Genomic DNA, 16,644 nt, shown 5'->3' on the forward strand with positions numbered 1-16,644 from the left:
AAATTACATACAGTAATGTTCAATCAAGGCCCTAGAGAATGGATGGTGAAAAGTCTTTGCCTCCTTTCTGCAGAAAGGTAGGGAGCCTTGCAAAATTGTGCAAACACAAGGGAACACAGCTATCCCCCTTAGAGTAGCATTAATAATGAGTAGTTGATGGATGTGACCGGAAAGGAACAATAACCTGAATCTGTGTTGGTGGAGATATATTAGTATTGATCCCTGGGTGTCTATAGAGAACTGGGTAGAGAGTCTCAGAGGATTTGGTTTGTCCCTAAAGTGAACTTTCATTTATAAATGGGAATAATGGAGAATTAAAGTAGGTATTAGCCTGTCTCTCCCCCCACATCTACCCCATACACATACCCAATCATCTCTTGGCTAAATATCCAGGGTAACTTATTTGGGTTTTTCAAAATTTTCATTTAAAACTCTTTTCTTCAGATCTACTAGTTTCTGCTGGTCTCCAACTCCTGCCACCTAAACCAGGGGATCATTTCATATCCATTACAAAGTAATGGTAGCAGTGGGGCAGAGTGCACTGAATGGCTCTTTGATTGACAGCCCTTACCTGAGGTCTGAACCAAATGTTTAATAAATTTCCATCAATTCTTCATCAAAAATTTCCTAAGGGTCTCCAGAGCACTCATTATTCAGTATCTGAGGCAGAAGAGTGTAATAGAGGCAAAGATAGTCAAAACAGGATCTCCCTGGCTTCCTTTAAGACTCAACTAAAATCTTACCTTCTACAGAAGGCCTGTCTTAATCCTTCTTAATTCTAGGTGGGGCCTTCCTTCTATAAATTATTTCTGATTTATCTTGTCTCAAACTTGCATTTTGTATATTTGTAGCTTGAGGACAAAGCTGTCTTTTGCTTCTTTTTGTATCCCCAGCTCCTTGCACAATGCCCGGCACATAAAAGACTCCTAATAAATGTTTATGATTGATTGAGATGGTCCCTGTCAACAAAAAGTTTTTACAATCTAGTGGAGAAGTGTCGTCTACATCTAGTTTAGTGACTAAATCCCCCCTCTTAGGATGGGGGGGTGGAGTTTGCATATTCTAAGAAACTATGTGGAGAGGATGATGTTTAAGCCAGAGGAAATAACCCTTTCGGAGGGGACCTTCCCAAATAATACTATGAAAGAATTAGCTTCTTACATTTTTCATTTCTCCATGAGCTCAGCTCCTAGGTAAAAAATGCATAATGTTTATCAAATCATCAACTGCTTATTGCATATTTCCAAGGGGATGTTCTGTAGACATGTCAAAATCAACAAGTCCAAAATGAAATCACCCTCTCTCTCCAATGTTCTTCTGAACTTCCTTGTTTCTGTTGAGGGCCCTATCATCCTTCCAGCCTTCCAGATCTGAAAGCCTTGGATTCATCCTTAATTCCCCTCTTCCCCACCCTCTCATCCAACCAGTTACCAAGTCTGGCCAATTCTCCTTCCATATCCTCCCATCCATCTCTTTTTTTTTTTTTTTTTTTTTTTTTTTTTGATCATTACAATAGCTTCAAGATTGGTGCCTTTCACTTCAGTCTTTCCCCAGTGTGATCCATCTTCCCCACAGCTGCCAAAACAATTGTTCTAATGTTCAGATCAGAACATACCACTCTATTCAGCAAATCCAAAATGGCTACTTATTGCTTCCAAGATTAAATATCAACTTCATTTTTGGCCCAATAACTTTACCTACTCTTCCTGCCTTATTCCTCATCACTTCTCTTACCTCCTTTCATGAAACTGGTTCTTCATCTCTCAATCTTTTCATTGGGAAGATGCTAGGGCCCTCAAGAGCAACCTGACCCATTTAAAATCTGTCCACATTTAGAAAATCATGAGGCAGAACCTGTAATATACTCTCTGCCTCTTAGAATCCCTAGATTTTTTCAATGATCCAATCAAATATGACCTCTTGGTTTGTTTTTTTTTAATTTCCCTAAATGCTAGTGACTTTTTCCCAAAAGTTATTTTGATATTTATTTTTTTATACACACAGACTATCTTCCCCAACAGAATGTAAACTCCTATTTTATCCTTTTGTCCAATGTAGGAACTTAGTCGGCACTTGATGATTGTCTGAGTGAATGAATAATGGAGCCAAGGTCTACATACTCTTTAGCTATGGTCAAAATCAATCAGAATATTTAATGAGGAAAAGAAGGATTCAGTGAGGGTGACAGAGCCCTTCCTTTGACTGCCAGAGGCAAGCGGCAGTGGGTCCCAGGCCAGGCCCGGACAGCGGGTAACACAGTGTCTGGTGGAAAAGGGAGAAAGGCAGAGCTGAATACAGGCATTTGAGAGATATTGCATAGCTGATTCAAAACCTCATCCCTCTCTTTTCTTTTTGTGCTCACTCCCATGCTTTTCAGAAATCTCACCATCCTTCAATTAAGTGAATTTCCCTTTTTTTTAAAGGATATTTTTTCCCTTTCTTCTTCTTGTTTTTTTTTTTTTAAAGAGGTTTGGGAAGGGAAAATTATAGCTGTTGTCATGTCTGAAGCCTCTTTTCCCAAGGCAGGAGAGATTTAGACCCAGACTGCTCTCCACTGTGGAGCCAATGGAGCAAACTTTAGGCCAGGAATGAAATATAGTCCCCTACTTATGATACCCTCCCAGACAGGAGATGGACAGCCAATGTCACACAAACTGGCTGGAGATGGTTGCCAGTCCCAGCATCCTATTGATTGAGAGTATTCCATATGGGGGGAAAAGCTGTCAGAGCATGAGATCTTTGGGAGTCTCCCAGGAGGTGAGTTGGTTATGGTTACTTTTCTGGTATTGGGTTTTGGGTATTGTTTCTGTTTGTTTGTTTTTGCTGATAGGGCCATAATAAAATTTCACAGGTATAAAATCACAGGAAAGTACATCTTCCGTTGATAACGGGAACCTGGAGAAACACTTTACTCCAAAGAGAGAGTGTTGGGGACCTCATAGAGGTGCCAGGGCTAAGCTGATGTCATCTCTAGTGGTCTTCTGGGTAGCTTCAGATCCGAATGTGGAAAGTGCTGTGGGAAACAGAGAGGAGTTGTCAGAGAGACAGGATGGAATCAGAGGGAGAGGCAGGGCAGGCTGAGAGGCTGGAATCAGAGGGTAAGAAAACATTAGCTTAACTATAGAATCACAGAATGGGCAAGCTAGAAGGGTCTTTCATCATCTTTCAGTCTTGACTCCCACATTTCACAGAGGTCACACAGAGTATTAGTAGTAACAGATGAATGATAGGAAGATTGGGGAGTCGGAAGCCCTGTTTTTGAAATCTAACTCTAAATAAGGATTAGTATTACTAATAGAATTGCTTTTGGTCCTCTGTTTAAAATCTGCTTAATTAAGTCCTCGGTGTCTCTACTTCCACCTCTGTGAAACAAGGATAACAGTCCCACTGATCTCACAGGATTGCTAAAGGGATCAAATGAGCTAACTCCTGTAAAGGACTTTATAAGGTGTTAAATAAATATGATTATTAGGATGAGAATCCAGATCTCCTCAGCAGCCAGATCAGAGATATTAGAGAAAGTCATCCCAATGCCTGTCAGAAGGGAAACCACCAGCTATAGACTTCTCAGCTCCCTCAGAAGAACGTGTCTAGACCGAGGAGGTGGGGCAGGCCTCTCCTGGAACTGATTTTTCACATCTGTTGCCCACTGGGGCCCATCCTGCTTACACTCCATTGCTAAGGCTACTGAAGACATTTTACTCTGGATCATAGTGTACCAGGCTAGGTGGATTGATCTGGTCCTAAACTGTGAGCCCTTGGGGAATGAATACGAAAGCATGGGTATTCTTATACTTTTTCAGGAAGCTCCTGAGATTCCAGGGAAACTCCTTCCTAGTGGCTTTTAACTTCTAAGGAACTGCATCCACCTGAGGACACTGGAATATGTTTTTATTTTTTAAAAATTATCTGTTTGAACACAAGCTCTGAGTAGCCCAGTGTACATTGGATGCTGGACTTAAAACCAGCTTCCAAAGGGAAAGGGCAGTCCAGCTCTAAGGTTAATCAATTTGAGCAGCAAGATTGAGGCTAAGGAGGAGATGGAGCATCATGGAAAAAATACTGGACTCAGAGTCAGGAGAGACATGAGTCTGAATCCCAAAGGCTGCCCCATACCTCAAAAAGTCAGGGGACTTTGCAATCATGTCTTCAAAGTCTGCATAGCTGAGTTTTCCATCTCCATCCAGATCCGCCTCCTCAATGACCTTATCGCACACCAGAACCACCTCTTCTTCCTCCAGTTCTGACTTAGTCAGCCGGGCCAAGGTCATCTCCAAGTCTTTCTTGCAGATGAAGTTGTCATTATTGAAATCTACTCAGGGAAGGACAAAGAGGAACTCTCATTACTACTATCATCATCTTCATCCAAATGGAAGTCTCTGAGGTCTTTCATTATGATTCTAAAATTCTGATCCTTAGCTTCTTGCCTTAGTATAATCGCTAAGGACTGTGATATTATAACTCACTGGGTCCCAAAGAAACACTAGAAACAGGTCCCATTAACTAAGAAAATCCACCCTGGGATGGGCCAAAAGATCTGTAAATACTCTACTTCTGGATGGAACCTTGGATAAATAATTTTGCCTCTCCGGGCCTCAGTTTATTTTTCTGTAATAATGTGAATAAGAAGTTGGTAAGCACAAAGATGGCAGTTGGCCCCTTCTAGTTCCAACAGTCTGTGAATCAAGAAACCCAACCAACTGGACGATCCATGGCAGAAAGCTACCCTGAGCTCTGGAGTCTAAATTGAGAGGCAGGAGACCTGGCCTCCAGTCTGGACTCTTTTTGCTAGCTAGGCAAGCATGGGCAAGTCATTGTCTTGTTTCCTTATCTATAAGATGATATTCCCTATCAGCTGTGGGAGGGACTTGAGAACATGGAATATTAGAACTGGGAAGGACTTGAATATATGGAATATCAAAGGTGAGAGAGATCAGAAGAGAGGCCCTCAATCTTATAGATTACATTCTAATGTCCAGCTGTTGATAATTAATTTTTCCTTCCCACTTCCACCTTCAAGCCTTTCCTGACTTCTACGGCTGAAAGCCGGTTTCCCTTCATAGCTTTATCTTGGGCTTCTTGTTTTGCCTTTATCCCACTTTCCCTTTTATTATAGCTAAGGTGGCTCAAAGTCACTTAACCTATTTCCCTCAGTTTCCCTATCTATAAAATGGGAATATAATAGCATCTATTTTGTGAGTTTGTTTTGAGGATCAAATGAGATATTAATTGTACAGTACCTGGCTCACAGTAAATACTATGTAAATGTTAGCTTTCATCATTGTTACTACTTGGCTATACAAGGTTTGTTGTTGTTGCTTATGTCTGCCTTTTCATGACCCTATCTGAGGTTTTCTTGGCAAAGATACTAGAGTGATTTGCCATTTCATTTCACAGATGAGAAAACTGAGGCAAACAGGATTGAGTGACTTGCTCAGGGTCAAATACCCTGAAGCAGAATTTGAAGCTGGGCTTTCCTGCCTCCTATTCTAAAACCCGCCCTCTGTCCATGATCCCATGCTGTCTCTCCTTCATATGAGGTACCTCATAGCAGTTTGTTAAACTGAATCTTCCATGGGGTCAAGGAGAGAAGGTCTGAACCTGGGAAAGTGAGCCCTCAAACTTTCCAAGTACTGTTCTGCTGAGAATGATTCCTGGTCCTTCCTCCTCAACAGAGGTACTTACCTGCCCTGGCGGAACCAGTGGCAGCCATGACCACCGTTAGCTGGGGGAGTCTGGGAGTGAGACTAGGAGGGCACAAGGGGCTGGTGGCTCAGTTGCCTGATCCAGCTCAGTTGTGGCTGAGGATCCATCCCACCTCATTAGGTAGCCTTTGGGTATCTCCTTCCAAGCCCAGAAGGCTTAGAACGGGAAACTCTAAGAGAAGGTCCTGAGTGAGCACCTGCTCTCTCCCCACCCAAGGTCCCAGGCTTCCTTTGATGCCAATGATAGCCAGATGGGCACTACTCACCATAGATCTTAAAGGCATAGCTTGCTTTGAGTTCCCTGGGCGCCGACTCACAGAGGACTGAAAACATGTCCACAAAGTCATTGAAGGTGAGATTTCCCTCACCATCCTCAGAGAAAGATGCCACAATTCTCTCCTTGAAGGGATTCTCCTATGGAAAATTAGAAAGTGTGAGTAGGATCACACAGATTCACAAATGTATCATCTTTCTCTGTATTTGTGTCTGTCTCTGTTCTCTCTCTCTGTTTCTGTCTCTCTCTCTCTCTCTCTCTCTCTCTCTCTCTCTCTCTCTCTCTCTCTCTCTCTCTCTCTCCCTGTCTCTCTCCCCCCACCTCTCTCTGCCTCTGACTCTTTCATTCTCTCCTTTCCGTCTCTTTGTATATCTCTGTTTTTCTCTCCACTTCGCTGTCTCTATCCTTTTTCCTCCTCTCTTCTGTCTCTGTCTCTCCCTCTGAAAATATATATTTTTTTACTTACCATGTTTATGTAGGTCTAACCTTTTTCTATCCCTTGATCCTTGATATATATGTATGTATATATAGATGTAGATATAGATAGAGAGAAGGCAGGATAATGTAGTGGGCAGAGTTGGTCTCAAAGTCAAAAAATGTGGATTCAAAAAGCGTTCATTGGCTGTGTGACCCTGTACAGGCACTTAACCTTAAACCTGCGCAGATAGAGATCCGGTTGGGAAGAAGGAGCTCCAAACCAGGAACATCCAAACCTTGGATGAATGAAATCATGAGTCTAATTTTTTTAAAGTATGTAAATATGTTTTTTAAAAACCATATAAACATATGTATAAAATACTTATGCAATAGATAATTATGATATATGCATATAGATCTATAGATCTATATCTATATCCATCCATACATAAATATATAATATAGATAGTTGGTTATGCTCAAGGAGGACCAAATGTCATCTCTAAATTTGAACATCTCATACTTTCTTTGAGCTACTGCAATTCTACTTTGCTCATATTTAATATATATTTATATCTATATCTATATACATCTATATATACAAATAGATCATATATATAATCTATATATGATCTATATATATGGCTCTGGTTATTAGGAAGTTCTTTTTTTATTCTGAAACCTGCCTTTCTAGCACAATAAGCCCTAAACTGAAAGGCAGAAGAGCTGAGATTTGATTCTTGGCTTGATCAGATAGTTGATATGACCTCTCCTGGCCTCAGCTTCCCCCTCTGCTCTGGGCTCTGGACCACCTTTTTCCCCTCACTGCTTTCCATAACATCTCTCCCTTTCTACTTTGTACTATGCTTATTTGCGTTTCTGGCTGTCACACTATTTGGTCTATGATGATTCCTGACTCCTCTCTCTCAACAGAGACATTTGCAAGTCCCCAGTGGAACCAATGGCAGCCATTATTATGATGGGGTCTGGGGTCTTCTGCTTTTACTAAGGATCAGAAGCATCAGAGGAACTCCTCTTTTCTTTCCTATGGACTAGATTTAAAAAAAAAATACCCTCAGAACTTAGTATTATGCTTATTTGGATTATCTGATTGACACCCAGGCAAGTTAATTTGCAGGACAAAGAGCAGGTCTCTTTTTATCAGGATCATGAGGAAGGAAACTTTCCTCGGGAAGAAACACTATCTCAGAGGGTTTAGGTGACTTTTCTGGAGTCCCATCCTGCCTCAAGGTCCTTTGGCACCTTTCATCTCACTGATACAGGTTTCAGTTCACATTAGGAAGATTTTCCTAACCATTCCATTCCTTAATATAACTACATCAATACATGTCATCTCCACTGCAAGATGATAAAGGAAAAAAAAAAAAAAAACAAAGAGTAGTGGGAAGGTAGGGAAAGGTCCTTCAATTCAATTCAACAAAATATTTATCAAATACCTACTGTGCACAAAGCATTGTGCTGGGTACCTGATAACAAACTTACATTGAGGGTAATATGCAACGTGTTTATAAGTATAATGGAATGAATCCTGAGGGAGGAGAGTGCACTACTGGGAGGAAAGGTGATCTTCATGAAAGCTTCATGGCGCCTAAGCTGAGTCTTGAAGGAAATCAGGCTCCTGAGAGACAGAAATGAAGGAATGTTCCCCCAGGGACTTGCAAAGGGCTTATTTAAGTGCACAGGAATAGGAAATGGGATACTGTGTCCAAGGAATGGCCAGTCATCCAAGCTGGTTAGAATGTGCTCTTCATGTGGATGAATGAGACAAATCAATGAGACAATACCACAGGCCCCACAGCCCCTCCTGATGGGCTAGCCCAGGGACAGCCCAAAGGTTTTCTTTATACCCCTCACCCGAAGAAGCCCTTTAAGAGTACCTTGAACTCCGGCATTTGTATGATGACTGACATGGGCACGGTGACAATAGGGTTCTTTCGATAGTCCATGGGCACGATGTTGGGCGCTAACTCGTAGTACCGGGCATGCAACCTACAAAGCAACCAGAAGATGGTCCCATCACACAGTTAAGGGCTGAATCTTCAGAGAGATCCCTAAAGCAAACACGGCACCCAAAGTCATTGACTGAGGAGCTGGGAAGAGCGTCAGGGCCATCTGGTCCAATTTCTTCATTTTATAGATGTAGAAACAAGAGCTACTTGCCCAAGATCACACAGGTGTGAACATCAGAGCGGGATTTGAACTCGTGCTCCCCAATTCCAAAGCCAGTCCTGTTATTTCATAGATAGTCCCAGAGTTGCCTTAGAGAGGAGGTTCCTTGGATCCTCAGACCCCCAGGGATAGATTTCAGAAGGTCCATGCACTGAGAGGAAGGGGAAATTACATTTTCATTTTCAGTAATTTAATTGGAATTTAGTATTTCCTTTGCAGGACATGACTTTGAGAAGAGGTCCAAAGGCTTCATGAGATTGTTAAGGGGGTCTGTGACCCCCACAAAGTAAAAAGCCCTTGTCTTAGAGGTTAAGTCATAGATAAAGAGTTAGAAAAGATTTCAGATTCCATTCACTCTAATCCTCTCATTTTACAAATGAGAAAATCAAAATCACATGGCCAGGAATGGTCGGTGGTGAGATTTGAATTCGGCTCTTCTAAACTCCAAGTCTAGATCTCTATTCACCATGTATCTTTTGTCCAATTTGGTCTCCTTTTTTCAAGGACAGCCAAAAATGGATTGGAAAGTGTTGTAGTTGGAGTTGGAAGGGACCTTGGAGATTATTTAGCCCAATCCCCTTATTTTACAAAGGAAGAAACTGAGACCAGAGAGAAGTTAAGGGAATTGTCCTTGGAGAGAGTCTCATAGGGAAAAATAGAGTTTGTGTTTAAAGAGGAAATGGGGTCTCTGACCTGTTGACTATTTCTTAGAAGTTAAGGAGCTACAATGGTCTGAAATATTGGAAATGCTTATGGAAGGAAGGAATGGTCAAAGCGCTAAACCTTCTTTGCCCTGTGGTCCTGCCCTCCAGGGACAGGTCTGGCTTGCTGGAAACAGGGAGTTTTGAAGGTATTTGTTTTTTATCCAATCCATGGAAAGAAAAGAGGGGTCTCTCTGATGTTTCTAACCTGTAGTGAAAGTGAAGACTCAGCCTTCAGGGAAGCAAGACCCTCAGAATACAGGGAAGACCAACATTCAAGTTACAAGGTATCTGGATCATGGGGAGAGAAGAAGAGAAACTCTTGAAGCACCTGGAAGTTCTGACACCAAAAGGGCAAAGATTCAGTCTTCATGAAGACAAGGCAGGGGAGGAACCTCATGAGTAATGCAGGACAGATGCAGGGAGACACAGGGAGGATTCCCAAGCATCATGTAAAGCCAGCATCATGGGGCTGGTTCTACGCAGCCCAAGAAAGAGAGGGAGGGAGGAAGGGCAGGTGAAGGAGGGAGGGGAGACAGAGAGAACAGAGAGAGAGAGACACACACACACACAGAGAGACACAGAGAGACAGAGAGAGAAACAGACAGAGAGAGAGAGAGAAACAGAGAGAAACAGAGAAAGAGAGAGAAAGAGAGAGCGGCCAGGGTCTATGAATCTATAAATGAGGAGTCTGGAGCAGGGATGGATCTCTAAGATCTACAAAGAGACAGAAAGGAGAGAATGAAAGAGTCAGAGGCAGAGAGAGGTGGGGAGAGAGAGAGAGACAAGGAGAGAGAGAGAGAGAGAGAGAGAGAGAGAGAGAGAGAGAGAGAGAGAGAGAGAGAGAGAGAGAGAGACAGAGAGACAGAGAGAGAGAGAGAGAGACAGAGAGAGAGAGACAGAGAGAGAGAGAGAGAGAGACAAGGGGAGAGAGAGAGAGAGAGAGAGAGAGAGAGAGAGAGAGAGAGAGAGAGAGAGAGAGAGACAAGGGAGAGAGAGAGAGAGAGAGAGAGAGAGAGAGAGAGAGAGAGACAGAGAAGGGGGGAGAGAGAGAGACAGAGAGAGAGAGAGAGAGAGAGAGAGAGAGAGAGAGAGAGAGAGAGAGAGAGACAAAGTCAGTGACAGAGAAAGAGACAGAGAGAGACAGAGAGACAGAGAGAGACAAGGGAGAGAGAGAGAGAGAGAGAGAGAGAGAGAGAGAGAGAGAGAGAGAGAGAGAGAGAGAAAGAGAGAGACAAAGTCAGTGGACAGAGAAAGAGACAGAGAGAGAGAGAGAGAGAGAGAGAGAGAGAGAGAGAGAGAGAGAGAGAGAACAGAGACAGACACAAATACAGAGAGAGATGGTACATTTGTGAATCTGTGTGATCCTACTCACACTTTCTAATTTTCCATAGGAGAATCCCTTCAAGGAGAGAATTGTGGCATCTTTCTCTGAGGATGGTGAGGGAAATCTCACCTTCAATGACTTTGTGGACATGTTTTCAGTCCTCTGTGAGTCGGCGCCCAGGGAACTCAAAGCAAGCTATGCCTTTAAGATCTATGGTGAGTAGTGCCCATCTGGCTATCATTGGCATCAAAGGAAGCCTGGGACCTTGGGTGGGGAGAGAGCAGGTGCTCACTCAGGACCTTGTCTTAGAGTTTTCCGTTCTAAGCCTTCCGGGCTTGGAAGGAGATACCCAAAGGCTACCTAATGAGGTGGGATGGATCCTCAGCCACAACTGAGCTGGATCAGGCAACTGAGCCACCAGCCCCATGGGCCCTCCCAGTCTCACTCCCAGACTCCCCCAGCTAACGGTGGTCATGGCTGCCACTGGTTCCGCCAGGGCAGGCAAGTACCTCTGTGGAGGAGGAAGGACCAGGAATCATTCTAGGCAGAACAGTACTTGGAAAGTTTGAGGGCTCACTTTCCCAGGTTCAGGACCTTCTCTCCTTGACCCCATGGAAGATTCAGTTTAAACTGCTATGAGGTACCTCATATGAAGGAGAGACAGCATGGGATCATGGACAGAGGGCAGGTTTTAGAATAGAAGGCAGGAAAGCCCAGCTTCAAATTCTGCTTCAGGGTATTTGACCCTGAGCAAGTCACTCAATCCTGTTTGCCTCAGTTTTCTCATCTGTGAAATGAAATGGCAAATCACTCTAGTATCTTTGCCAAGAAAACCTCAGATAGGGTCATGAAAAGGCAGACAGAAAAAGACATAGAGGGGAAGACAGCCAGAGAGAGGGGAGGGAGGGTTTCTGCTTCAGCAGCTTGGTCCGGGAGAATGTGCAGCTGAACCCTACACTACTTCCTTGGTATGTGCTGAGGCAGCAGCTCCAGGCAGCCAAGGGCAGAGCAGCCTGCGCCCACCAGCCAGGAAACCATTCTCAGCTGCCAGGGATTGTAAGAGGACAGTCCCAGGGACTGAGAGGAGGCTGCTGAAGGTCAACCCATCCTTTCCAGCAGCCAGCTGTGAGGCCATTGGCTGGTTTCTTCCATATGTTCCCATCTTCTCCAGATTTTTGTCATCCTTCAAGGCCCAGATCACTTCCTGTTCTCGTTCCCGCAGCCTTTCCCAACGACCCCAAATTGGCATGGATCTCTTCCTGCCTGAAGGTGCCCCAGAGCCCAATACAGAGAACTCTGAGGTCGGGGGGGGTCTGCGTCCAAATTCTCACTTCACCCCCACTTCCAGTGTGACTGTGGGCCAGTCCCTGTATCCCTGGGCCATGGTGGATACATCTATAAAATGAGGAGGATGGACTAAGGATCTCCCAGAGCTTTTTCTGTTCTAAACCCAAAAATCCGTGTCTGTCCATTGAACCCAGAACCCTGTGGCAACACAACTTTTGGCTCATTCACTCACTCATGCAATCATCTGACAAGTGTTTGCTCAGCACCAGTAAATGGAACTAGCACTGCTGGGCCCCTCGGGACACATGTCCAAGCTTGTAACCAAGGGTCTCCAATTCAGGTGGGGAAACAAGACTCAAATCTATGGGAAAAACCAGGGACAGTTCAGGGGAAGACATGATGAAGGGTGCAACTAGAGAGTGCCACGGGAACAACTGACATGTGTCAAATATAACAATAACTTCCTTATCCATAGCATTAGAAGCTTATAAAGCACCTCCCTTCTTACTGAGAACTCAAGGGAGATAATGCAAGAATCAGCAATCCATTTGGTAGATATTTGGGCAGGGGGAAATGTAGGTGGGAATGGACCAGGCTACCTTGGGAGGACACTGTATTGGAGACCCTTCTCCAAGTACAGATCGGACGGTGATTTCTAATGTCCCTGACAGCTCTGACACTCCATGCTTCTGTGATTGAAGAGGAAATGGATTGAAATGGATTAGAGATGTCTTAGAAGGCTAAGACAAAGGCGTGGGTGAGAAAGAAAGAGATCTTCAATAAGATAGATCTAATCTCTTATCTGACACAGTGACTAATCTCTTGGCTCTAGTTGAGTCACTTAACTTTTGAGTTGTTACCTCATTGTCAAATGAAGATGAGAAACACTTGTATTTCCTGTATACGAGGGTTCCCCCCCCTAAACTTTAATGTTTGTTATGTAGAATTAATGTTTGTTAATATAGAAATGTGAGGAAAAGCTAGGTGGTGCAGTGGATAGAGCACCAGCCCTGAAGTTAAGAGGACCTGAATTCAAATTTGGCCTCAGACACCTAACACTCCCTAGCTGTGTGACCCTGGGCAAGTCACTTAACCCCAATTTAAATATATATATATATATATATACACAAAGTCCAAAGCCATACATACATTCATCATTACCTCCTGCCTGCTCCTAGACCTGGCCTTAGTCCCCCAAAATCAGGCAGCGTTGAGGAAGGACCAAACAATAACACTCTGAGACTGAGCAAGCAAGGCAAATCTCATTCACCAGATTCATCCCAGACTGAACCCAACAAGCATTCATCAGGTTATTTAGGGAGAGAAGAAGCTGAAGAAAGGGGAGGAGGAGAAGGATGGAGAGAGGGCCCATGTTCACATCCTTTCCCAAACAAGGGCCAGAGCGAATGGGCTGCAGAACAAATCAACTAGTCTGGCCTTTTTCCCACCCCCAGACTCACAATGGAGAAGAACATTCTAACATACTAGATCATAGACTCTTCAAGATGAAAGTCTTTTGCCATGGACTCTAATGGGTCATAAGCATTGCTAAGAGGACAGACTCAGTTTTGGAGGCCATATTTTAAGACTGACTTTTGAAGGTCCATCGAAAGGCAACCAAATTGGTGAAGGGATTCAGACAATGTCTGAAAGATCAATGGGAGAATTGGGATTGTTTAGCTTGAAGAAGACTCAAGAGGGAAGGGGAGAGTTGAGAGCTGACTTCAGACATCAGAAATGCTAATGAAGAGGAGAAATTAGGCTTATTCTCTTTTACCCCAAAAGGTAGAACCGGGAACCAGAAATGATAAAAGGGACCTTGCCAAGAGGTCAACTGGGGCTGCATGTCCCAGTAATCAGAGTGACCATGAGTGGAATGAAGCTGCTTGGGAAGGTTGGGAAGTGAGATCCCCGTCATGAGAGGTCTTCAAGTAGGGGCCCAATGACTTTTGCAGAAGAAGATTCCTTTGCTGTGTGGGATGGCTACTGAGTCTCCTTCCAATACCCCAAATTCTTTACTCTTTGAAACCCACCAGTCCAATCTTCTACCCAAAACAGGAACATCCTTTTAGAAAGTCACCTAACCCTGTTTAAATGCTTTCAGTAGGGATCTTACTCCTTATCAAAGCCCTGCAGGGCAACTCTAATTGTTAGATATTCTTCCTTCAATTGAGCCAGAATATGTCTCCCCTTAATTCAAGGGAATTCTTTTTTTATTTTTTCCCCCAGGTATGGATTGCACTCGATGATCATTGTTAAACCTTAAAGTTTCTGTGACTACAGTGGCTCCTATCCACTTGCTGACCCAAGATCTATCCTAGGGGGCCATACGGTTTACTCCCTCTTCCACAACAATCCATTGATCCCATCTACCCCAAATCTTCCTCTTACTAGACAAAAAATTTCTAGCTCCTTCATCACCAATTAGGGAACAACAAGGCAGTTTTGAAGGAATAAATAGGCAATTAGGTGGTGCAATAGAAAGAGCATGGAATCACTGCACCCACCTAACTGCCTATTTATTCCTCAGGATTCCTTGGAATCAGTAAAACCCAATTTTAGATCCAGCCTCAGACACTAACTGAATATGTATGAGATTTACTAGCATAATCTTGGCCTAGTCATTTAACCTTGGTCTTCCTCAGTTTCCTCAATTGTAAAATGGGAATAAGGATTATTGTGAGGCTCAAATAAGATAAAGCCTATGATGCCTGGAACATAGTAAGTACTTAATAAGTGCTTATTTACTTCCCTAAAGAAATATACTTGTAACACATAACCAGAAGTAGAATATGCATTTATTTCATTATAATAACAATTTGTATTGATAGGACTTGTGACCTAGGCTGAGGTATAGTGACTGGAGCACTGGATTTTGAGCCAAGAAGCCCTGGATATAAATTCTGCTTCAGATTTCTACTAGCTGTATAACTTGGGCATAACTAACCCCATGGACCTCAGTTTTCTCAAATATAAAATGAAGTAATTCAACTCCCTAAGGTCTCTTCTAGCTTTAAATTTCTGGTCTTCTTGGCCAATGGTCTCATCAGTATAGGGAATATCAAGGAAGAAACTTCTTCACAGAGATATGTTAGAGGCAGCTGAAGTGAGCCAATTGTTAAATTTCAGTGTGAGCAATATATGTGAGCATTTATACCTTGGAAATTGGCAAGCAATACAAATCAGGGTTCTACTTACTGTGTTTTATTGATTATTCAGACTTAAGATAATGATGCAGAAAATGTTAATGATGCAGCTCAAACCTAAAAGCCTATTCTGCCTTTTCAGAGAGCTGCTTGATAAATATTTACTAGCACACCCCTGTCCCTTCATCAAGTCTAAGATAGCATTTCCCACCCATCTTTACTTCCATCTTGCTATTGCTCTGAAGGAGAGAAAATGAAGCTCATAACTTTGCTCAACTCTCCTCACTTAAATCCATTTCATGCATAAATCAAGACAACTCCCTCATGATGTCATTAATGCTCTCTGAAAATGAAGGACCAACAATAAGTTCCAATCCAGTGGAACTTTTTGAGATAAATAGGATAGTTTTCTCTTCCTTTTTTTTCCTCTGCTCACGGCCACCCTGAGTCTCTGTCCTAAAGCAGAAGGCATCTATTCCCATCTTTAACCCCAATTCCTCCCACCCGAGAAATGATTCTGCTCCAATAACCCAATCTAAAATCAGTGAGGCAAGGAAAAAATGGAATGAGGAGGCTGACTGATCCCCCTGGTGGGTTATTGCCAATAGCTCACTGTCTACTGAAGAGGCTGCCTGTCTCATCTTGTCCCTCTGTCATCAGCTTTACTGCATTTGGATTGATTTGGGGTTGGGAAAGTCTGGCATTAATTCCCAAATGAGGCTTGGAATCAACCACAGAAGCCCAGAGTTAGAAGGGACCACACAGATGCTTTTAGAGGTAGGAGCTCTTAAGATATTATCCAGGGGAACTTAAGCTTTTTTTTTTTTTTTCATGGAGTCAATGACCCCTTTTCATAATGATGTTTTTAAATTCATAAAGTAAAAGGCATGGGATTATAAAGAAAGGCAATTATAATTAAATATTTTTAAATGTATAACAAAAAGTCATGGATCTCTCAGCTTCAAAACCTGTGTCTAACCCTCCTATTTTATAGATGAAATAATGGAGGAGGAGTAAGGGTGTGCTTAAGGGAACATGGCCACTAAGTTAGGTCATGGCCTTTGGGCTAGAAGGGAACTCAAAAACTACCTGCTTGAACCCCTTCATTTTACAGGTGAGAAAACAGAGGTATAGATGTAAATGTTTCTGAAGCAGTGACAAGGCTAGGATTTGAATCCAAATCCCACCTACTGCATCATTTGAAGTCAAGTCTTCTGGGTCCAAAGCGTTTCTAGTGAAATGTAAGATACTCTTTATTCCAACCTAACCAGAAATGCCCTCACCAAAGTCCTTATCCTGCCTTCTGCATATAAAGTCCAGGAACGGGCAATTCACTCACTGTCTCCTGAGGCAGTGCCTGTCCAGCTGGTGGGTAGTTCGAAATTCTTGGACAGATTTTCTTTTAACAAGCTGCAGTCTGTCACTGTGACATCTACACTATTAGCAGTACTTTGGGGCTGAAAAGAACTCCCTTAAATTAAGCTTTAAAAGGACTGAAATCATAATCATGTCATTTTCTCACTGTCACCCTGACCCCAAGCTTTTCTTTTTTTTTAATTTTAATTTTATTTATTTAATATTTTCCCCATTACATATA

General features: G+C 42.9%; 1 protein-coding gene across 3 annotated transcripts in view; it reads right to left on the reverse strand.

Annotated features, from left to right (window-relative positions):
• Window positions 1–2,128: 2,128 nt before the first annotated feature.
• The window catches only part of CIB2 (calcium and integrin binding family member 2), a 31,873-nt gene continuing 17,357 nt past the window's right edge, over window positions 2,129–16,644 (reverse strand). For all 3 annotated transcript variants that reach the window (XM_074296448.1, XM_074296450.1, XM_074296449.1), the window contains 4 exons: window positions 8,295–8,406; window positions 5,972–6,119; window positions 4,117–4,312; window positions 2,129–3,013 (listed from right to left, as the gene is read on the reverse strand). In XM_074296448.1, the coding sequence (XP_074152549.1) occupies window positions 2,992–3,013; window positions 4,117–4,312; window positions 5,972–6,119; window positions 8,295–8,406 (478 nt within the window). In that variant the 3' untranslated portion in view covers window positions 2,129–2,991. The remainder of the gene's footprint in view (window positions 3,014–4,116; window positions 4,313–5,971; window positions 6,120–8,294; window positions 8,407–16,644) is intronic.

Source organism: Sminthopsis crassicaudata, chromosome 2 (genome assembly GCF_048593235.1).
Source record: "Sminthopsis crassicaudata isolate SCR6 chromosome 2, ASM4859323v1, whole genome shotgun sequence".
Lineage (NCBI taxonomy): Eukaryota > Metazoa > Chordata > Mammalia > Dasyuromorphia > Dasyuridae > Sminthopsis > Sminthopsis crassicaudata.